At 44.1% G+C, this 22352-nt stretch overlaps 1 protein-coding gene across 2 annotated transcripts in view; it reads right to left on the bottom strand.

Annotated features, from left to right (window-relative positions):
* Positions 1-15846: 15846 nt before the first annotated feature.
* Positions 15847-22352, bottom strand: part of LOC110522207 (mannosyl-oligosaccharide 1,2-alpha-mannosidase IA) — a 167652-nt gene continuing 161146 nt past the window's right edge. For both annotated transcript variants that reach the window (XM_021600408.3, XM_036975779.2), the window contains exon 12: positions 15847-19075. In XM_021600408.3, the coding sequence (XP_021456083.2) occupies positions 18943-19075 (133 nt within the window). In that variant the 3' untranslated portion in view covers positions 15847-18942. The remainder of the gene's footprint in view (positions 19076-22352) is intronic.

Below are 22352 nucleotides of genomic sequence, written 5' to 3'. Positions count from 1 at the left end.
GGCTGCATGAAATAACACCAAAAAGATTATGGGCAAATAATGTAAGAAATAACAACAAAAAAAAAACGAAATACTGCAAAGTTGCCTAGGCGCTAGAAGCATGGCTGCCTTATCTGTCGGCACCATTTTTACTACTTTACTACTAAAACCTTGAACCTAACCCTAAACCTAGCTCCTAACCCTAACCCTAAACCTAGCTCCTAACCCTAACCCTAAACCTAGCTCCTAACCCTAACCCTAAACCTAGCTCCTAACCCTAACCCTAAAACTAACCCTAGCTCCTAAACCTAATTCTAATCCGAACACTAATTCTAACCTTAACCCTAAAAATAGCATTTGACCTTGTGGGGACCAACAAAATGTCCCCAGTTGGTCAAATTTTGCTCGATTACTATTCTTGCGGGGTCTAGTTAAACACGTCCACGCACGCACGCACGCACGCACGCACGCACGCACACACGCACACAGTAATAATACAGTGCTCTTTACAGTTCTTCCTATGATTTAGATGGATATAAAGTTAGTCATGGTTAACTTGCTGCTTCCTCTTGATGAATTAGATTCCTTTCAAAGACACTATACACTCTTCCTCTCATTAAGGAAATACACACTGATGGGATTTGTGGATAGGCAACCAACCATGATGAAGAGAATAAACATGAAACACTAAGTCTACTAAGCTTTGATACATCATTTAGGAAAGTTATGAGGAGATAGTTCACCTGTGTTTGTGAGCAAGTGTAATCAATCATCACTGCACTCCACTGGGCATACCTTGTAAACTACTTATGCAAAGCATGACGTTCCATTTGAATGGTTGGTTCAAGTAACCAACTCCTCTGTCAACGTACATTTATCCATACAGTATTGGCTGAATATTCTGCGTTGTGGTCAATCACTTTAATTTACAGTATATCTAAAGGGATATACTTGTTGAGGCTTTTATCAAATCATGTACATGTAGAGGTCTTTCTTGGAGAACTCGTTGCCTCTGGGACATGTGCTTTGTGCATGTCAGACATCTCTCAATGCACATTCAGGAGTCGCAATGATTTATTCCTATTTATCACATTAGAGCAGACATGTCAGGGACTCTTCACTATTGTCTATTCAGACATATTGTTTCATTGCCTCCTGTCATGTTAGCGTGCCTATTTGCAGAAACAGCCATGCACCTTATAAATGTTGTTGTTACAATGAAACAACTGACTTGTACCCTTCATTTCAGACAACGCCATGCTCTGTTAGATGAAATGACTGCCTTCTGAAAAGGCATACTGGAGGGAACTGGCGCCGTCCTTGGATTTGTTTGACAGTCTGATTTGTTTCGCACTGATCTGTAGCTGGCCCTGAAAGGTTGCAGTGTTAAGATACAAAATAAGTGGGAGACAACAATTTCTCAAGCCTTTCCAGTCATGTACACGTTACATTTTCTCCAGGACCTCCAGCATGGAGTCCCTGCTTTGACCTTTTGGACTCATCTGTCTGTCTGTACTGTGGTAGTTCCCTCCGGATATGTGGACTTGTGGTTCACACCAGACCGGTGTGAAATCTGTCATTGTTGTCCCGGTGCTGACATTCACAGCACCAGCAGACTAGCCCAGCCTACTCAAAGTGATCAACGTCTTTGGCGAGGCAGCACATGAAGCGTGTGTGACAGGATTGTGACAGGATTGTGACAGGATTGTCAAGGCGATTGCTTCTGCTGGTAGACTACTGCGGCTGCTGAGAGTCTTTAGAGAGTGGCATCAAGCTACTAAGCCACCTTCCTCATCTCCCTGCGTGAGCCTGTGATACTGTCATTTCATCAAACTGAGCAATCATTTTATCTCACCTCGATCAGCAGCACAGCCACGTCAGTCATGGACAGAGCTCATTTCTCTCTGGCCTGAACACGGAGGTAATCAGGATTCCACTTTCTCAACGACTCATTTTCTGCACATGGCTCTGTGACATCAATTTGTCAGGGAGGGGTTATGTGATAGCAGAAGAGCATGAAGTGAAGGTTTTTGCCTAATTTCACTTAGTTCATAAGTATCCTTTCACATAAGGATTGTGATCTGCAGTGAATTAATTTCATCTGTGGATCAAAAATACAATGCAACAGCAAACTATCTTGGATTGATTATCCTACCCCAAGGGCAAGCATTGTCCATGGCCAGTACTAGAGAGATGGAATCTCCTATACCGTTACTAATGGTGTCTGCCTGGAGAGTGCGTTGTATGGTCCGTTAGAGGATTGCTGAGCTCTCAGAAATTAAAAATTAAAAAGGAACTCCTCCAAAATGTCACAGTGACTACAGTTCAGGAAGAGCTAGTTGGGACCGTCTGAAGAGAACAAGGACATACTCAATATAATACACAACCTTCCCGATGACAACGCTCTTGGGAACTGTTAGGGATTTATGTAGCTGTAGTTTTCGTGCTTTTGTCTAGGGAACAATAGCGAAGGCATAAAGTGCATTGGCAAAAACATTTTTGGCCATAAATTGATTTAAACGTTTCTTCTGGCTTCACTTACGATATGTTAAATGTCCCCATAATAACGATAGATTGTCTAACCATGAAAATTATCTTGGGAGATAAATAATTTGAACTTGCAATGAGACAAACTACTGCTCTTATCAACATTTATGACACCATAACATTCCTGCATTCCTACAGCTATGTTGCTGTGAGTGGAACATGGGGGATTTCCCCCGCATAATTACAGATGAGCTGCAGTGGTGGAAAAAGTACCAAATTGTCAGACTTGAGTAAAAGTAAAGATACCTTAATAGAAAATGACTCAAGTAAAAGTGAAAGTCACCCAGTAAAATATTATTTGAGTATTTGGTTTTAAATATACTTGAAAGTATTGAAAGTACATGTAATTGCTCAAATACACTTAAGTATAAAAAGTAAAAGTATAAATCATTTCAAATTCCTTATATTAAGCAAATCAGATGGCACAATTGTATTTTTAATCTTATTACCGGATAGCCAGGGGCACACTCAAACACTCAGACATAATTTACAAACCAAGCATTTGTGTTTAGTGAGTACGCCAGATCAGAGACTGTGTGACCAGGGATTTTCTCGTGATAAGTGCGTGAATTGGACCATTTTCCTGTCCAGCTAAGCATTCAAAATGTAACAAGTACTTTTGGGTGTCAGGGGAAATGTATGGAGTAAAAAGTACATTATTTTCATTAGGAATGTAGTGAAGTAAAAGTAAAATTTGTCAAAAATATAAAGTACATATACCCACAAAAAACATAAGTAGTACTTTGAAATATTTTTACTTAAATACTTTACACCACTGTGTCTGCAACATCTCCTTACACAGCCCAAGCCCACTCAGAACCAGAGCTATTGTAAGACATTATTTATGGTCTGTTTGAGCAGAGGTGGCTCTCCTGTGACACACCAGGGGACGACGTCAAACATAAAAGCAGCCATTACAGGGACTGGCTTCCCCCAGTATAGTCTCCTGACTGGGACAAGCAGAGCCGCTCAGAATGACTAACACTGCATTTTACATTTGAAATGCAAACTTACACATGAAAGGAGCGTCATATTAATGAAGTGCTCAGAATATATTTTGATTACGGTATGACAGTGCAAACCCTCACTGAAGTAGTCGCATGTTATCTCACTACAAAGTACACTTACACAGTGATGCATAATGCATGTGTACAGATCTCTACCCTTTGCAAAGCTGATGCCATGCTGTGGGCACATGTTAAGATGGTGGAGCCATGCATAGTTATTCAGCCCTGTGTGACCCTGAAACTGATCAGGATTCTCTGTTTTAGTTCCAAGTCCCTGGTGTGAGCCATGGCCACTCTTGGCTTTCCACCAAATCTGCTACATCATGAAGCAGATGGACACACATACGCTCGCGCACGCACTAACACGCAGGGTTAGCGTTAGGGTTCTAGTTAGGGTGGGGATTGAGCCGGGATGGAGACATGACGCTAGGGTTAGGATTATATAAGGACAAATTGGAGGAATCTTTGAAACATGGTGCAGGAGTCCGCCTTCCGGTAGCTCCTGCTCAAGTTAACCACTGCAAACATGCACGCACACACAGACACACGCACACACAGACACACTCAGAGACACACACACCCTCTATGGACAAGCGATGACATGCATAGTTATGCTCTTCTTCCACTCTATGTTCTCTGTGGGTCTGTCACTGGTCCTTAGGGGGAGAGAGAGAGACAGAGAGAGAGAGAGACAGAGAGAGGGAGAGAGAGAGAGAGACAGAGAGAGGGAGAGAGAGAGAGAGACAGAGAGAGAGACAGAGAGAGGGAAAGAGAGAGACAGAGAGAGAGAGAGAGAGAGAGACAGAGAGAGAGACAGAGAGAGAGACAGAGAGAGGGAAAGAGAGAGACAGAGAGAGAGAGACAGAGAGAGAGAGAGAGGGAGAGAGAGAGAGAGAGAGAGAGACAGAGAGAGAGACAGAGAGAGGGAAAGAGAGAGACAGAGAGAGAGCGAGACAGAGAGAGAGAGAGAGACAGAGAGAGAGACAGAGAGGGAGAGACAGAGAGAGAGAGAGAGAGAGGGAGAGAGAGAGAGAGAGAGAGAGGGAGAGACAGAGAGAGACAGAGCGAGAGAGGGAGAGGGAGCGACAGAGAGGGAGAGACAGACAGAGAGAGACAGACAGAGAGAGACAGACAGAGAGAGACAGAGAGAGAGAGAGAGAGAGAGAGAGAGACAGGGACAGGGAGAGAGAGAGAGACAGGGACAGAGAGAGAGAGAAAGGCGGCAGTGCTGTTGGCCCATAATGCATACCATTCCAACACTGGTCAGAGCATAGTGCCACAACGCTGATTCAGCATCTAGGACACACAGCCACAGGCATAGTGCCCCCTTATAGCTGGCACTCACTCTGGGGTCTAGCAGCAAGACAACTGCCTCATTCATCCATCTCATCCATGGGACAGTTCTGACACACAGCTCTCTACCCACTCATCTCATCCAGAGGGGACAATTAGCCAGAGTCTGGTGCATCTGGTGCCTATTGCTACTGCCACCACCATCTATTGAGCTAGTTGGAAAACTGTCCATCACACAGCGGTTGGTTTGTCCCCAACCTTGAGTGTTAGAGTGGAACATTTTATATTGGCTAAAGAGGTGTTGTAAGGAAACAGATTCTGTCCATCTCTCAGTGCTCTGTTCTCTTTCGGAGTCAGAGGACTGATTGTGAGTTGTGACCTGAGCTTGTGACTCCACTTATCTTGAATGTAGATTGCGAGGCACCCTGTCTATGGCCCCTTGTCACCGTGGACAAGGTCATTGCTGATTGATGCCCTTTGATAGAGCGGCAGACTGAGCCCCTCCAATTAAAACATCACTACAATAATTGATTGGGCCTGAAACAGCCAACGGTCAAATGAAAGTTGTTCTCCAAACAGCACCCAGCAAAATGTGCTGCTTTGGTCCTTGATTAATAAAACATAAAGTCTCCCAGCCTCTCATTTCTCAGCACATTGACAACTTCTGCCAGAACAGTCATCAAATATTAAGACATAAATAGGCATTTACTTTATCTGGCACCAAGATCTACTTCTCATCTGTCTGTTCCCGGTTTATTCCTCATTTGGATCCCTTGGACAATCCCATTTAGTATTCTATCTTCTCTATAGCATGGGGGGAAAGTTCAAAAGGGTGCTGAAGCTAAAACAGCTAGAGAGAGCCCTGGATTTTTTTAGTACCCAGGATGCTGAGTAGGATGGAGGGCGTGTCTGTGCGTGCGTGCAGGTGTGTATGTGTCCTGCTGGTTGAGGGTGTGTGTGTGACCACAGGGGGTTTGAATAACGACAGTGATGATAATGGACAGGGAAAGGGTGAGGATGTTGTGTCACGTGTGTCACCACGGTGACCTGGGACTACAGGGCACTATGGAGCCATTAATCTCCCTGGGAACATGTGACTATGGATGAGTGTGGAAGAATATATAAGGAGACAGAATACAGGAAGAAGATGACAACTATAACATTCATAGACATATACAGAGAGAGGCAGTAATGCACAGACCTCTAATAAGACACGGACCGTTACTTCACACTGTATCCTCTCCCTACATCAGAGCTGCCTGCCAGGCAGCAGGAGTCAGGAGCCACATCTGATCTCAATGTGCATAATCTCTTAATTTCCCCCACGTCGTCATAATAATCGGCCAAACTCCATTAGCACTCTTTGGTGTGTCATGGTGTGAGCCGAGCCTCTCACAGCACCTCAGAGAGAGAGAGAGAGCTGGGCCTCAGAGAGAGAGAGAGAGATGAACCTCAAAGCACCTCAGAGAGAGAGAGAGAGAGAGAGAGAGAGAGAGAGAGACAGAGACAGAGAGAGAGTGCTGAGCCTCCTAAAGCACCTCAGAGTGAGAGAGTGAGTGAGCTGAGCCTCTCACAGAACCTCAGAGAGAGAGAGATAATTCACAAAACGGGACAAACACCAAATTGAGACTCTGCATGCAGAATTCTGAAAAAATATCCTCAGTGTACAACGTAAAACACCACTTTTGGAAGTATGTTTACTGTAAATTCTTTATTGTTTATTTCACTTTTGTTTATTATCTATTTCACTAGTTTCCCATGCCAATAAAGCCCTTAAATTGAATTGAAATTGAATTGAGAGATTGTGAGCAGAGCCTCTCACAGCACCTCAGAGAGAGAGAGAGTATGTCACACTGCTCAAAACACAACCTCCCTCCCTGGTCTGCTCCACTCCTTCCCAGTCGCTCCTCGATTGGGAAGGTCACATGGAGGTCTCTTCTGCTTCATCCCAGACTCAGCGGGACATGTCACGGGCTGTAACCAGACAGCACACCCAGAATAAGCTCCATGCTGATTCCCATAAAGGACCAGTGCATTATGTAAACATCAAGTAATTCTAACCCCATGAGAAGGACGTGACTCTTCAAAAAAACGATTGGGATTTAATTGAGCAAATGAAATCCACAGTCAGCAGTCGATATATACTGTATGTCTCGCTGGGTAGCCATTTCATTGCAAGCAGTTTTTATTGCATTTTTTTATTTAAACAATATTCAGAACCTGGAGCAAATAAAGGACAAGACTTCCTTGGTGGCTTTGATCTGTAGAACAGAGACCGTTATAGACCACAGAGGAGAGAAAGTGGAAAATCTGGAAAAGGAGAACTAGTTTCACTTAACATCAATTAGTAAAAATAAACAATACAAAGGAAACATCCAGTCAAGCACGGGCGTGAATTGAAACACCAGCCTAGCATCAAATGTCTGACGTGTCTCTTACTTAGGTTGTTTTCCTAATCATTGGATTGCCCATATCAGGCCTAAAATGCTGCATTTCCAATATACCAGCCGTAGTTTTGCTGGATGACAGTTAATCCTCTCTAATGCCTGCAATCCCTGTCGCTTCAACAGCTGTGGCTCTCAAATTAGAACATTACCCACGGAGCTGCATCACACTGATGCATAGCAGCCCCGTGTGCATGTGTACTGCTGGCTGAAAGTGTGTGTGTGGCTACGGGGGGTTGAGTAACGACAGTGATGATGATGGGCTGGGAAAGGGTGAGGATACAGGGAAACGTGTCACCATAGTGACCTGGGACACTATGGAGCCTGGCCAGCTGCCACCATGGACATACATGCAGGACATACGCGGTCGCTTAGGGCCCTCAACTGCCATCAGTTTTTAGGAACTCAGGACTCAGGAATGTCAATTTACTGCCGAGCATTTGGATAGTAGAATACATGAGTGGGAATTTCGAAATGTGGTTGTGCATTAGCAGTTTCTCTCTTGTTAGTTCAGCCACTAGAAAGGTTTCCATCCAATTGGCGGCAGATGTTCATGCGAATATTCAAACATCTGCATAAAAACAACACGTGCATTTTCCCACCAGAGATGTTTCCATCCAACTGACTTGTTCCAGATAAAAGAACGTGCCTGATGACATAGTAAGAAATAAAACACCGTTAGCAGGTTCAAATCCCAGAAATAAAAAATACAACTTAAATGGGATAAGTATTCAGACCCTTTACTCAGTACTTTGTTGAAGCCCCTTTGGCAAGTCTGAATACAACTTTCCATAGTATTTTCAACTCTACTGATGGTTTCCTCACAAAAAATGTTGCATTGTTTAGGGAGTACGACCCCTTCGGGTTTTGGCAAGTGAGCTCTAGCCAACAGCATGCAGAGCGCAGATACAGTACTGTATCTGTGAGCTGTTGGCTAGAGCTCATGTATAGCCTACATGATGAGATTATTATGGACTAGAGAGCAAGATTATTTTTATTTGTCAAACAGCAGCCACGCATCGATGATGATGTCACCAGAATAAGATCCTCCATATGTATTGGAAAGGAAGTGTCATTCAGAAGCCTTATAAAGCATATACATATGTCTGGATTTTATTACAGCGTTGATCAGCATAAACATTCAAACCTGATGCTACCTGACCCTGATGAGTCATATATTAAATACATTTTATGAGCCCTACATTGACACCATTTTATGAGCCCTACATTGACACCGTGTTATGAGCCCTACATTGGCACCATTTTATGAGCCCTACATTGACACCATTTTATGAGCCCTACATTGACACCATTTTATGAGCCCTACATTGACATCATTTTATGAGCCCAAGCCCCCAAAAAAGACCAAATGATTGTGCCATTATCCAATACATACTGTGAATGATATAAGCTACAGCACATTACGCACAACAGAAAAACATAAAAGGCCATAGATGTAGCTAGCTATGGCCTATGCTCTCTTGGTAAATAAAGGAAACTAGCTCCAGTAGGCTAATCTTTTTGAGTGTGAACTGTAATACTGTACTGTATTGTATTATACTGTATTATATGGATTGGAATTACGCACATTGTTCAAACCATGATAAAGCAGAAGAGTACATGTGATTCTGCAGCACACGGGCCTACAAAGTTATAGGTATAGTATAGGCTAGTGAATTTAATTTACATGTTTAAATATAATAGGGCCTATTTGTATAATTAGTAGGCTGAGGGAAAAAAGTATTTGATCCCTTGCTGATTTTGTACGTTTGCCCACTGACAAAGAAATGTCTATAATTTTAATGGTAGATTTATTTGAACAGTGAGAGACAGAATAACAACAAAAAAATGCTGAAAAACGCATGTCAAAAATGTTATAAATTGATTTGCATTTTAATGAGGGGAAATAAGTATTTGACCCCTCTGCAAAACATGACTTAGTACTTGGTGGCAAAACACTTGTGGGCAATCACAGTGGTTATACGTTTCTCGTAGTTGGCCACCAGGTTTGCACACATTTCAGGAGGGATTTTGTTCCACTCCTCTTTGCAGAGCATCTCCAAGTCATTAAGGTTTCGAGGCTGACGTTGGCAACTCGTACCTTCAGCTCCCTCCACAGATTTTCTATGGGATTAAGGTCTGGAGACTGGCTAGGCCACTCCAGGACCTTAATGTGCTTCTTCTTGAGCCACTCCTTTGTTTCCTTGGCCGTGTGTTTTGGGTCATTTTCATGCTGGAAAACCCCTCCACGACCCATTTTCAATGCCCTGGCTGAGGGAAGGAGGTTCTCACCCAATATTTGACGGTACATGGCCCCGTCCATCGTCCCTTTGATGCGGTGAAGTTGTCCTGTCCCCTTAGCAGCAAAACACCCCCAAAGCAAAATGTTTCCACCTCCATGTTTGACGGTGGGGATGGTGTTCTTGGGGTCATAGGGAGCATTCCTCCTCCTCCAAACACGGCGAGTTGAGTTGATGCCAAAGAGCTCCATTTTGGTCTCATCTGACCACAACACTTTCACCCAGTTGTCCTTTGAATCATTCAGATGTTCATTGGAAAACTTCAGACGGGCATGTATATGTGCTTTCTTGAGCAGGGGGACCTTGCGGGCGCTGCAAGATTTCAATCCTTCAGGGCGCAGTGTGTTACCAATTATTTTCTTGGTGACTATGGTCCCAGCTGCCTTGAGATCATTGACAAGATCCTCCCGTGTAGTTCTGGGCTGATTCCTCACCGTTCTCATGATCATTGCAACTCCACATGGTGAGATCTTGCATGGAGCCCCAGGCCGAGGTAGATTGACAGTTCTTTTGTGTTTCTTCCATTTGCGAATAATCACACCAACTGTTGTCACCTTCTCACCAAGCTGCTTGGCGATGGTCTTGTGGCCCATTCCAGCCTTGTGTAGGTCTACAATCTTGTCCCTGACATCCTTGGAGAGCTCTTTGGTCTTGGCCATGGTGGAGAGTTTGGAATCTGATTGATTGTTTGCTTCTGTGGACAGGTGTCTTTTATACAGGTAACAAACTGAGATTAGGAGCACTCCCTTTAAGAGTGTGCTCCTAATCTTAGCTCGTTACCTGTATAAAAGACACCTGGGAGCCAGAAATCTTTCTGATTGAGTGGGGGTCAAATACTTATTTCCCTTATTAAAATGCAAATCCATGTATAACATTTTTGACATTCGTTTTTCTGGATTTTTTTGTTGTTATTGTTGTTTTTTTGTTGTTATCCTGTCTCTCACTGTTAACAAATAAACCTACCATTAAAATTATAGACTGATCATTTCTTTGTCAGTGGGCAAACGTACAAAATCAGCAGGGGATCAAATACTTTTTTCCCTCACTGTATACATTTCATAATGTTAGAATTAGACGCAGGAAGATTTGACTTCTCTTCGCGAAGATCTCTCTTCTTTCAAACTACCCATGAGTTCTGTTGGCTGCTGTACTTAACATTCAGCAAAAAAGAGCATGCGTCCCATTTTGAATAGTCTATTGGTATCAGAAATGCAAAAAAAATGTCCAGCAAGCTACTCTAGCCTAGCTTTTCCTGCATGGGACTCAAAGAGCTAAGGAGCGTTTTTTAAGTAGAGGCAAGCGGAGAACAAGTGCTTGTGTATTGCGCAAGAGACAGAGGCTATAAGTTAGATGATTATTATTGATAACCCATCATTAATTAGCTAAATATAAGGATAATATTGCATTTAATTTATTAATTGAAAGAGGTAGGCTAGGACATCTATATACAGTGCCTTCAGAAAGTATTCAGACCCCTTAACTTCTTCCACATTTTGTTACTTTACAGCCTTATTCTAAAATGGATGACATTTTTTTTTTTAAATCATCAGAAATCGACACACAATACCCCATAACGACAAAGCAAAAACAGGTTTTTAGAGATTTTAGCAAATGTATTCAAAAAACAAAACAGAAATGCCTTATTTACATAAGTATTCAGACCCTATGCTATGAGACTCGAAATTGAGATCAGGTGAATCCTGTTTCCATTGATCATAGTTGAGATGTTTCTACAACTTGATTGGAGTCCACCTGTGGTACATTCAATTGATTGGACATGATTTGGAAAGGTACATACTTCTATATATTGTCCCACAGTTGACAGTGAATGGCAGAGCAAAAACCAAGCCATGAGGTTGAAGGAATTGTCCGTAGAGCTCAGTAAAAGGCACATGACAGCCCGCTTGGAGTTTGCCAAAAGGCACCTAAAGACTCTCAGACCATGAGAAACAAGATTCTCTGGTCTGATGAATCCAAGATTCATTGGCCTGAAAGCCAAGCGTCACATCTGGAGGAAACCTGGCACCATCCCTATGGTGAATCATGGTGGTGAGGCAACATGCTGTGGGGGTGTTTTTCAGCGGCAGGGACTGGGAGACTAGTTAGGATCGAGGCAGATGAACAGAGAAATGTACAGAGAGATCCTTGATGAAAACCTGCTCCAGAGCGCTCAGGACCTCAAACTGGGGTGAAGGTTCACCTTCCAACAGGAAAACGACCCTAAGCACACAGCCAAGATAACGCAGGAGTGGCTTCGGGGACAAGTCTCTGAATGTCCTTGAGTGGCGCAGCCAGAGCTTGGACTTGCCAAAGGGGCTTCAACAAAGTACTGAGTAAAGGGTCTGAATACTTATCTAAATGTGATATTTCCGTATTTGATATTTCCATTGATATTCCAAAAATGTCTAAAAAACTATTTTTGCTTTGTCATTATGGGCTATTGTGTGTAGATTGATGAGGGAAAAAAACTATTTAATACATTTTAGAATAAGGCTGTAACCTAACAAAATGTGACAGGTAGCCTAGTGGTTAGAGCTTTGGGCCAGTAACTGAAAGTTTGCTGTATCGAATCCCCGAGCTGACAAGGTAAAAATATGTCGTTCTGCTCCTGAGCAAGGCAGTTAACCCACTGTTCCCCGGACGCCGAAGACGTGGATGTCAATTATGGCAACCCCCCCACACCTCTCTGATTCAGAGGGGTTGGGTTAAATGCGGAAGACACATTTCAGTTGAATACATTCAGTTGTACAACTGACTAGGTATCCCTCTTTCCCTAAAAGTCAAGGGGTCTGAATACTTTCCGAAGGCACTGTATAGGGCTAGAACAGGATGATCTATTTTGGATGCAGTTTGAATGGAGTAGATGGAGAGAAAGTATTGTGCTCACAGTGCACTGATTTAAAGCAAAGATATGAGCGATAGGCTGTTTTAAAACTCTACAGATGCAATTAAAAAAATATCATCTTTACATAAAATGTTTTAAAAAATCCTTACAATAAAAAAAAAAATCTAAAAATCTTTACATTTAAAAAACAAGGTGACCCCAAAAGCCAGACGGAGATGGGTGAATAAGACACGAGTTCTGTCTTTATATTACTGTAGCATAGGCTATACTGCAGCAAATGTAGGCCTACCTGTCACAAGAAAAAAGTTACCATGATGAGAGGATATTGTAGATCTACATGTATTGTGAACCGCGCTCTATACTGAGATGGGCTGTCTGTCGCCACCCTGAGCGTTGATTCATCACGCAGAAGCCGTAGAGAAACCACATTTAGACATCGCATTGAACAGGTCCATTTCACGCCCTGCTGTTCATATAAATAATGTAAATATAATTTACCGGTAAAAGGGAAAAGGGAGGGGTTTTGGGTGGTAAATCCCGCCATTCAACCCTAGTTAGTGACAGTCACTCATTTACTATAGGTTGAATATGGGAAGGTTAAGACAATGGCATCACAATAATGCTGAGGTTCTACCGCTCTGAATCAACCATGGGACCAGCTCTAGCGTTGTAGCTAAACTGCCTAGGTAGAAGACTAGTAGCCTGAAGCAGATCATAAGGTTGATGGAAAAAAGACAGCAACTATCTAGCCAGCTAGCGAACAACTAGGAGTCTAGGTTGAAGATTAAAAGGTTAAAACAATGTGTTTCTAATATCCCCATAACTCTTTGCAATTCATGGGACCAGTGTTGCTAGTTAGCATCGGCGCTAGTAGTTATCAATGGCGCTGGTCCCATACATGTTTTATAACGTTGTCTCAACCTTGTATTTTTTAACCTAGCATTCGCTCAAGTGTTTCCTTTATTTTGGAAGTTACCCGTGGAATGGGCCGAGAGGTAGGGCTCGAGTCTTAACAAAATGAAATATAACTACGAATAAAGGTTGGCCAAAAAGGTGTCTGGACCCTTCTATAACATTTCATTTACATCAAAAATAAAGATTTGGTTATAAAAAAAATAAAACTTCTCCTTTAACATGGGCATAAGACTTGGCAAAATGTTTTCAAATTGCAGGAATATTGTTTTGAAAGCTTGCTTTGAAACTTCAACTCTTTCTGTCATCCCCCATGGCAAAATGTGCAACATTTCCAAATCTCGCTTAGGGCCCCCAAATAGCTAGGGCCGGCCCTGCATGCAAGCAGCCGACAACCATCTCCCTGGGAAGCTGTGACTATAGATGAGTGAGGAAGATTATATAAGGAGAAAGAATACAGGAAGAAGTTAACTATTTTCAGGGATACCTGTGAAAAGTAACTGTCAGTGTCTTATTAGAGGCCTGTGCATTACTGCCTCTATGTCTATTAATATTATACAGGAGTTAACTGGCAACAGACAAAATCCTTCATCCTTATTAGTGTGTATTGCTGGGTTGTGCTGCCACCCTGTGTTCTTAGTTCACAACTGTCGTTCACACTTTCAGCTTCTATATACTGTACAGTACAATACCTAGCTTTAGATGGACATCAATTCAATTCATCAAGTGGCAACAGGAAACATCTTAGAAATAGCATAAATCTCTAATCTGTCAATAAAACCACAATCTATAATTCACTGAACAAATTGCTTTTCCGTTGCATAATTGCACACCATAAGCATTAAGGGATATATGCACTGAACCAAAATATAAACGCATCATGCAACAATTTCAAAAATGTTCCTGAGTTACAGTTCATATAAAGAAATCAGTAAATTGAAATGAATTCATTAGGCCCTAATCTATGGATTTCACATGACTGGGCAGGGGCCCACCCACTTGGGAGCCAGGCCGAGCCAATCAGAATAAGTTTTGCCACACAAAAGGGCTTTATTACAGACATAAATACTCCTCAGTTTCATCAGCTGTCCTGGTGGCTGGTCTCAGACGATCCCACAGGTGAAGAAGCTGGATGTGGAGGCCCTGGGATGGCACGGTTGCACGTAGTCTGCGGTTGAGGCCGGTTGGAAGTATTGACAAATTCTCTAAAAGGCAGCTTATGGTATAGAAATTAACTTTAAATTATCTTGCAACAGCTCTGTTGGACATTCCTGCTGTCATCATGCCAATTGCACACTCCCTCAAAACTTGAGACATCTGTGGCCTTGTATTGTGTGGCCTTTTATTGTCCCAAGCACAAGGTGCACCTGTGTAATGATCATGCTGTTTAATCAGCTTCTTGATATGCCGCACCTGTCAGGTGGATGGATTATCTTGGCAAAGGAGAAATGCTCACTAACAGGGATGTAAAAAATGTGTGCCCAAAATTGGAGAGAAATAAGCTTTTTCTGGGATCTTTTATTTCAGCTCATGAAATGCCTCAGACCGATTCCTCTTTAGGTTTTTCCTAGCCACTGTGCTTCTACAGCTGCATTGCTTGACCCTTCTGGCCATCTATGAACGTTTGAACATCTTGGCCATGTACTGTTGTAATCTCCATTCGGCACAGCCCCTCAAAGCCTGGTTCCTCTCTAGGTTTCTTCCTAGGTTTCTGCCTTTCTAGGGAGTTTTTCCAAGCCACTTTGTGACATCGGCTAACGTAAAAAGGGCTTTATGAATACATTTGATTGATTGATTGGTGGTTTTAGGCTGGGTTTCTGTATAAACACTGTGACGACTGCAGATGTAAAAAGGGCATTATAAATACATTTGATTGATTGATTTGTGGTTTTAGGCTGGGTTTCTGTATAAACACTGTGACGACTGCAGATGTAAAAAGGGCATTATAAATACATTTGATTGATTGATTTGTGGTTTTAGGCTGGGTTTCTGTATAAACACTGTGACGACTGCAGATGTAAAAAGGGCATTATAAATACATTTGATTGATTGATTGATTTGTGGTTTTAGGCTGGGTTTCTGTAAACACTGACGACTGCAGATGTAAAAAGGGCATTATAAATACATTTGATTGATTGATTGGTGGTTTTAGGCTGGGTTTCTGTATAAACACTGTGACGACTGCAGATGTAAAAAGGGCGTTATAAATACATTTGATTGATTAACGACGCATACAACTACATGCAATAAGCATGTCTGAAGGTCAACACAAAGCAAGCAGAGTTGAAAGAGGAGCAATACATCAAACAATGTTTTGATGCTCTTCTGCCACCTAGTGGAGAACAGCTATACATACAGCTTCACTTGGAAGTGGTTTGGTATCCTCTCTCTTACAGCGCTGAAAAAACAGTGGTGAGAGCCCTATGCAGCCTCTGATTATCAGACACATTTGACCCATTGGAGGACTAATATCATTGATGTCAAGATTACATTTAAGAATGAAAACACCAAAAAGGCTATCTATTAAAAGATTGTTTTATTCACAATAGAAGTGTAACAAATATAGTTTATGAAAATTTTTGCTGCTCATTAACATCATTTCATCCATAAGTTCGTAAGATTTATATAAATGTAGAATGGAATATTTACATTTTAATATGAAAGAAACATAAACAAACATAACAATTTCCCACAAAATTAAAATAACATTAACCCAAATAACCTATGTGCAATGGAATGATTATCAGCAATATTGTACAGTTTACATTTCTGAGGTTGTTTCACGAAACCATTAACAAGAGATTCACAAATAAAAGGCATTGTAATGCGAGAGATCGTCAACACAATATTCAACCACAAAGTCAATTGGAAATGAACAGCACGTCTTCTAGTCTGCATACTGAAAGAAAGAGGAAAATAAATGTGTCATGTTTTCATTTTACAGCGACTTTACCGTTTTTCTGTATTCCTACGAGTCATCCCTTCTGCTCCCAAAAGCTGCAACAGTCGGGAGACACTTAGAGACAATTTATGCTTGATCTGACAACGTGGTCTGAGGCGCCATATGGATGGTGTGACGCAATTGCGGCGCCTCTGGAGGCACTCAGAGGCCAAATTGAGCTCCGTACCGCATCCCTGTGAGCCTCTCGAATTTTGTAACAATGCGGAAGGCTCTGTATAGCTCCGCATTGACATGATTGGTTGACGGTAGGGGAAGGCGGGAGGTCCAGAATAAACACAAACTCACTTCCTTGACAACAGCTCTGCACTGCTCTGCAAAGCTCACAAAGTATGAACGCCCTGACTTCTGCAGAGGCTGTATCACTGTAAATGCTGCACGGCCAATGCAGATATCGGATTGAATATGCAGCGCCTTTTAGGCTCTCAGAGACGGTGAATGCAGCAATGTCATATCTACAGTGTATAGTGAGTGATACTCTCTTCCCTGGAGCCTGAATGGCTGCCATAATTAACTAGGTGGAGGGGGATCTCAATGTATATGGACATTAATATTGCTTCCTCCAGTAAGGTAAACAGGGATTACTTTGACTTTGTCTTTTTAAAGAACAGTAGAGAAAGCCGAGGATGACCTGCTGGCGTTTCAATAGGAGGCCTGGAAGAGTGTAGCTCCAGCAGGTGGCGGATATCAGTGAGGCTTCTTAAACCTCTGCTCTATTTTCTAGGGTCAGAATATGACTTCAAAAAAAGACGAAGGCCTCTTGATCGTACCCCATCTATTTCCCAATAAGATGTATGGGGAGACATTTTAGGAACATCAGCGCCCCCTGTCTGTGAAAGTACACCGCAGAAGAACAGAACTGTTTGACTACGGTTTCCTACAAACACACTCCTCTCTCTAACGTCCATGTCTGAGTGTCCATAAACTTCCATGGTCATGAGTGTGTGTAGTGTGAATGTCTATGTGTCCCGTATGTGACCATTTCAATCTATTGGTCCTCTTTTCTCTAAACAGTATTCAGCATGTTTACATGTTCATATGCGAGTGGATTTCATCCAGTGTAGTGAACAGAGAACCTTACTTGCATCTTCTCATTGCATATCAACACAACTAAACAACTCCTCTTGTGCTTCCTCTTATTCTCCTGAACGGACTAACAGCTTCTTCTGATGGGTACCACGACACATTCCTTCAGCATTTTGTGCTTTCCAGAAGAAAGGAATCAACAAACTAATCAACAAATTAAGAACAACGAAGGCAAAATAATCTTAAACATCACATTTGATGGTACATTCATTCATACGATGCATTTGTTCCATATGATTGACTACCAAGCTCTTGGTCCGACTCTGCCCTGGTCTCCCCCAACTCCCAAATAATCCACAACACAGTGCCCTCGCTCTCCACAGTGCCACCTAGGGGCCTGATCCCAAACCTTCCTTCCAATGTACTACGGAATAAATTATCAGCATAGCAACTATTTTACATCACATGGGATTCATTGTCTTTACCACCTCTAATAAAGAAAAAACAAAAACACACAGCAACTTTGTCAATTTAAGAACAAAGGAACATGTTGATGGGGGTGGGGAAATGAAGTGAGCTCTGACAAACTGACTAGGCTGAATGAATTGATGACATGTTGATAGAAGGGATGAACTCTACTTTCCCAACACGTTCCATATTTCAGGAAGAAGGGACCAAGCTAAACGGTAAATGTGTCCACTTCATTAACTGAGAGGTTGTCCTCACCGCAGGTCTTTTCCCTGTGACTTCATCCCCTTTATAAACCTACTGCGACCTGCTACACTCAAATGACTGGAGGACTGGACTGTTGTAGTACTGGTTGTCCAAAACTAGATGGCAGTGTGGTAAAGGTGATAAAACCTTCAGCCAATGCCACCTGGACCGTCTGCTAACTACCAGACTACCTGTATAAATAAAAGCCTTGCAATTTGCCTGAACTGCTTATTCGATAGACTATTTCAGACGGAAAGGCACTATTTTGACTGTATTTCAGCTATAGAGCAGGTGAGAATCAAGCTCTGGGTCTTTAACAGAAATACACCTAAATGGTCCATTGTTTAAGTGCGACTAAAATCATATTTACGATAAGAACAACCCAAATCCGATAATATGTTGATTGACATAAAATCTGTTTTCAGTCACACCCACAACCACATACCCAAAATACATGGAAAGAAAGAAAATGATAAAGCTGTATTCAAATCAGTATGGCTTTTTTTGAGTGATGGTGAATCTTACAGCGTAGTAGTGTCCTGTTCTCCTCATAGAGGAGGGTAAATCTTACAGCCTCTACAGCACTGGGAGGGGAGGGCAGCATGCAGACTGATTGTTATCTCTACACGATGACAAGACAAGCACTCATGGACGAGGTGGTTCTGAGTGGTGGTTCCCAGTCCCCAGTAGAGGGCAGTCTGGGTCAGGAGAGGCAGGCAGCCCGGTCCGGTTCCATCTGGTTTGATCATGGACTCAAAAACAGGAGTGAGTCCAGTCTACCAGGGGAGTGACCTGTCTGGGTGAGCTCCACCCACAGTGGGGGAGGAGTAAAATAGACAGCCCCGCCCACTGCTCAGAGAGGGAGGGGATAGAGGAGTTCCGAGATGGGTGGAGTCAGGTCAGGGGGTGGTCCACTCTATTCCAGCTGGTTGGGCTTGTCTGTGTCCGTCATCTCCTTCTTGATGACAGGGAGGGGGTGGGCCTCTGTGTTGAACACCCAGTGCTCGAAAGGAAGATGGTCGTCATCAGAGAACAGCAGGAACAGATATCTGAGGGAAGGAGAGCGAGACTCAGTTTAGTTCAAACACTAATTTCTGATCAACACGAGGCCTTAAGAGAACCCAGATATTTACGTCAACAACCTCCACTCCTAGTTGATGTCCATGAGTGCATCAGTCTGCGAGAACGTCCACTAGATGTCTGAGAGTGTCAGAGAGGACAGTGGAACGGTCTCACAAATCCCAAAACCAACTACGGGAACAAACAGTTCAGCAACTCTCCCATGCCAATATTTTCCCTGCCAAGCTTGGTGTGAGCCAAGCAAACAATGTAGAATGATAAATAAATTAAAACGACAAGACTCGAAACAATTTATGTTTCCTGCCGCCTGCCAAAAGCTATTGGGCTCGGCGTGAAGTCGCAAATCCAAAAAGTTGAGCCCAGCAGCAGCGGTTGGAGTGCAGGAGGGCCTATACCCTAAAAGTCCTTAATCAGGTGCAGATGTGACACTCGTTAAAATTTACAGACTATAAAATGGACAGGGATTGGATGACGCCACGCCCGCCCTGCATAGCCACGGTAACCTTGTGGGCACCACTCCATTTCCAGAGTGAGGAGAAGCAGAGTAGTCTGAGCGATTAGTGCTTTTTTGAGATCTGTTCGGTTTCATTATTAAAAATGTGGGTTGAATGTTGTAACACAGAATTAAAACAGATTAGAAAAATCCCATGATGGTGATGACAGCCGATTACTATTCACGTTAATGAAATATTTCTGATGTTGTGTATCTTACATGTGTTTTATTTGGTGGCTGTTTTCATTCCAAGTCATCATCTCATCTCTATAGAGCTGCTGCCTGTGCCGTCTGACAAAGTCACCATTTTAGTAGTTCTTCAATGTAAATAAGGCATACTTTTATGACTGCTGAATATCAACTATCAAATCACTTAGATCATGTATGTTCAGGTAGAGATACCGCGAAGCAACAGCTGCTCTCGATATCACCTCGTGACTGCGCATTCTTGTGCCTCTTCCGTAGATGCGCAATGGATTATGGCCATTGTAGTTCATTATCACGCTTTATGCGCTAAACTATGTAGAATACAGGCCAATATTCTAATTAGTTTAGCGCATAAACTATGTAGAAACTACAACAGTCACGCCCTGGCCATAGAGGCTTGTATTCTCTACTTTGGTTAGGCCAGGGTGTGAATAGGGTGGGCATTCTAGTTTCTTTTTTTCTATTTCTTTGTTTCTTGCCAAGTGTGGTTCCCAATCAGAGGCAGCTGTTTATCGTTGTCTCTGATTGGGGATCACATATAAGTTGTCATTCTCCCTTTGGTGATTGTGGGATCTTGTTTTTTGTTAGCTCTGTGAAGCCTGCAGAACGTGATGATTCGTTATTCTTCTTCTTCTTATTCTATTCTTATTCTATTCTTCTTCTGAGTAAACAAAGAATCATGAACACTTACCCCGCTGCACCTTGGTCTCCTTCCGACGACAAACGTTACAGAAGATCCCACCACAAATGGACCAAGCAGCGTGGTCAGGAGGACTGGACATGGGAGGACATCCTGGACGGCAAAAGATCCTGGACATGGGAGGAGCTCCTGGCCAGAAGGAATCGCCTCCCATGGGAACAGGTGGAAGCAGCGAGGGAGTCACGGCAACGAAGCAAGCACGAGAGGCAGCCCCCAAAAAGTTTTTGGGGGGGGCACACGGGGAGATTGGCGGAGTCAGGTTGTAGACCTGAGCCAACTCCCCGTGCTTACCGTGGGGAGAGAATGACTGGTCAAGCACCGTGTTATCCGGTTCTGCGCAGCCACAGCCCAGTGCGCTCTGTGCAAGCTCCCCGCAGTGGCCGTGCTAGAGTGGGCATTCAGCCAGGACGGACTGTGCCGGCTCAGCGTTCCTGACCTCCAGCGCGTCCCAGGTTATCCTGCGCCAGCTCTACGCACGGTGTCCCCGGTTCGCCAGCAAAGCCCAGTGCGGCCTGTTTCAGCTCCCCGCACTTGCAGGGCTAAGAGGTGTATCCAGCCAGGATGAGTTATGCCAGCTCTGCGCTTAAGACCTCCGGTGCGCCTCCACGTGTTGTGGCAGCTCCACTCACTAGGCTGCCAGTACATCTCAGTCGGTGAGACCTGTTCCGGCTCCACGTTCGGAGCCTCCAGTGATGATCCATGGCACGGAGCCTCCAGTGATGATCCATGGCCCGGAGCCTCCAGTGATGATCCATGGCCCGGAGCCTCCAGTGATGATCCATGGCCCGGAGCCTCCAGTGAAGATACATGGCACGGAGCCTCCAGTGAAGATACATGGCACGGAGCCTCCAGTGAAGATACATGGCACGGAGCCTCCAGTGAAGATACATGGCACGGCGCCTCCAGTGAAGATACATGGCACGGCGCCTCCAGTGAAGATACATGGCACGGAGCCTCCAGTGAAGATACATGGCACGGAGCCTCCAGTGAAGATACATGGCACGGAGCCTCCAGTGAAGATACATGGCACGGAGCCTCCAGTGAAGATACATGGCACGGAGCCTCCAGTGAAGATACATGGCACGGAGCCTCCAGTGAAATACATGGCACGGAGCCTCCAGTGATGATCCATGGCACGGAGCCTCCAGTGATGATCCATGGCACGGAGCCTCCAGTGATGATCCATGGCACGGAGCCTCCAGTGATGATCCATGGCACGGAGCCTCCAGTGATGATCCATGGCACGGAGCCTCCAGTGATGATACATGGCACGGAGCCTCCAGTGATGATACAAGGCACAAAGCTTCCAGCGACAGTCCCCGGTCCGGAGCCTGCAGCGACGGTCCCCTGTCCGGAGCCTGCAGCGACAGTCCCCGGTCCGGAGCCTACAGCGACAGTCCCCGGTCCGGAGCCTGCAGCGACGGTCCCCTGTCCGGAGCCTGCAGCGACAGTCCCCGGTCCGGAGCCTACAGCGACGGTCCCCGGTCCGGAGCCTACAGCGACGGTCCCCTGTCCGGAGCCTACAGCGACGGTCCCCTGTCCGGAGCCTACAGCGACGGTCCCCAGTCCGGAGCCTCCGGTGGTCTGGTTTCTCCGGCGATGATCTGCGGCCCGGTTCCTACAGTGAAGGTCCATGCACCAGGGCCGCCATCAAAGCAAAGGGATCTGCGGGCGGAGGGGGATCTACGTCCCGCACCGGAGCCGCCGCCGTGAAGAGATGCCCACCCGGACCCTCCCCTTTAGAGTCAGGTTTTGCGGCTGGAGTCCGCACCTTTTTTTTGGGGGGGGGGGGGGGGGGGGGGGGGGGGTGTACTGTCACGCCCTGGCCATAGAGGCTTTTATTCTC

Source organism: Oncorhynchus mykiss, chromosome 4 (genome assembly GCF_057628025.1).
Source record: "Oncorhynchus mykiss isolate SJ-2025 chromosome 4, ASM5762802v1, whole genome shotgun sequence".
NCBI classification, from domain to species: Eukaryota; Metazoa; Chordata; class Actinopteri; order Salmoniformes; family Salmonidae; genus Oncorhynchus; species Oncorhynchus mykiss.
The sequence above is the reverse complement of the archived record's forward strand: the minus strand, read 5'-3'. Positions and strand labels throughout refer to the sequence as shown.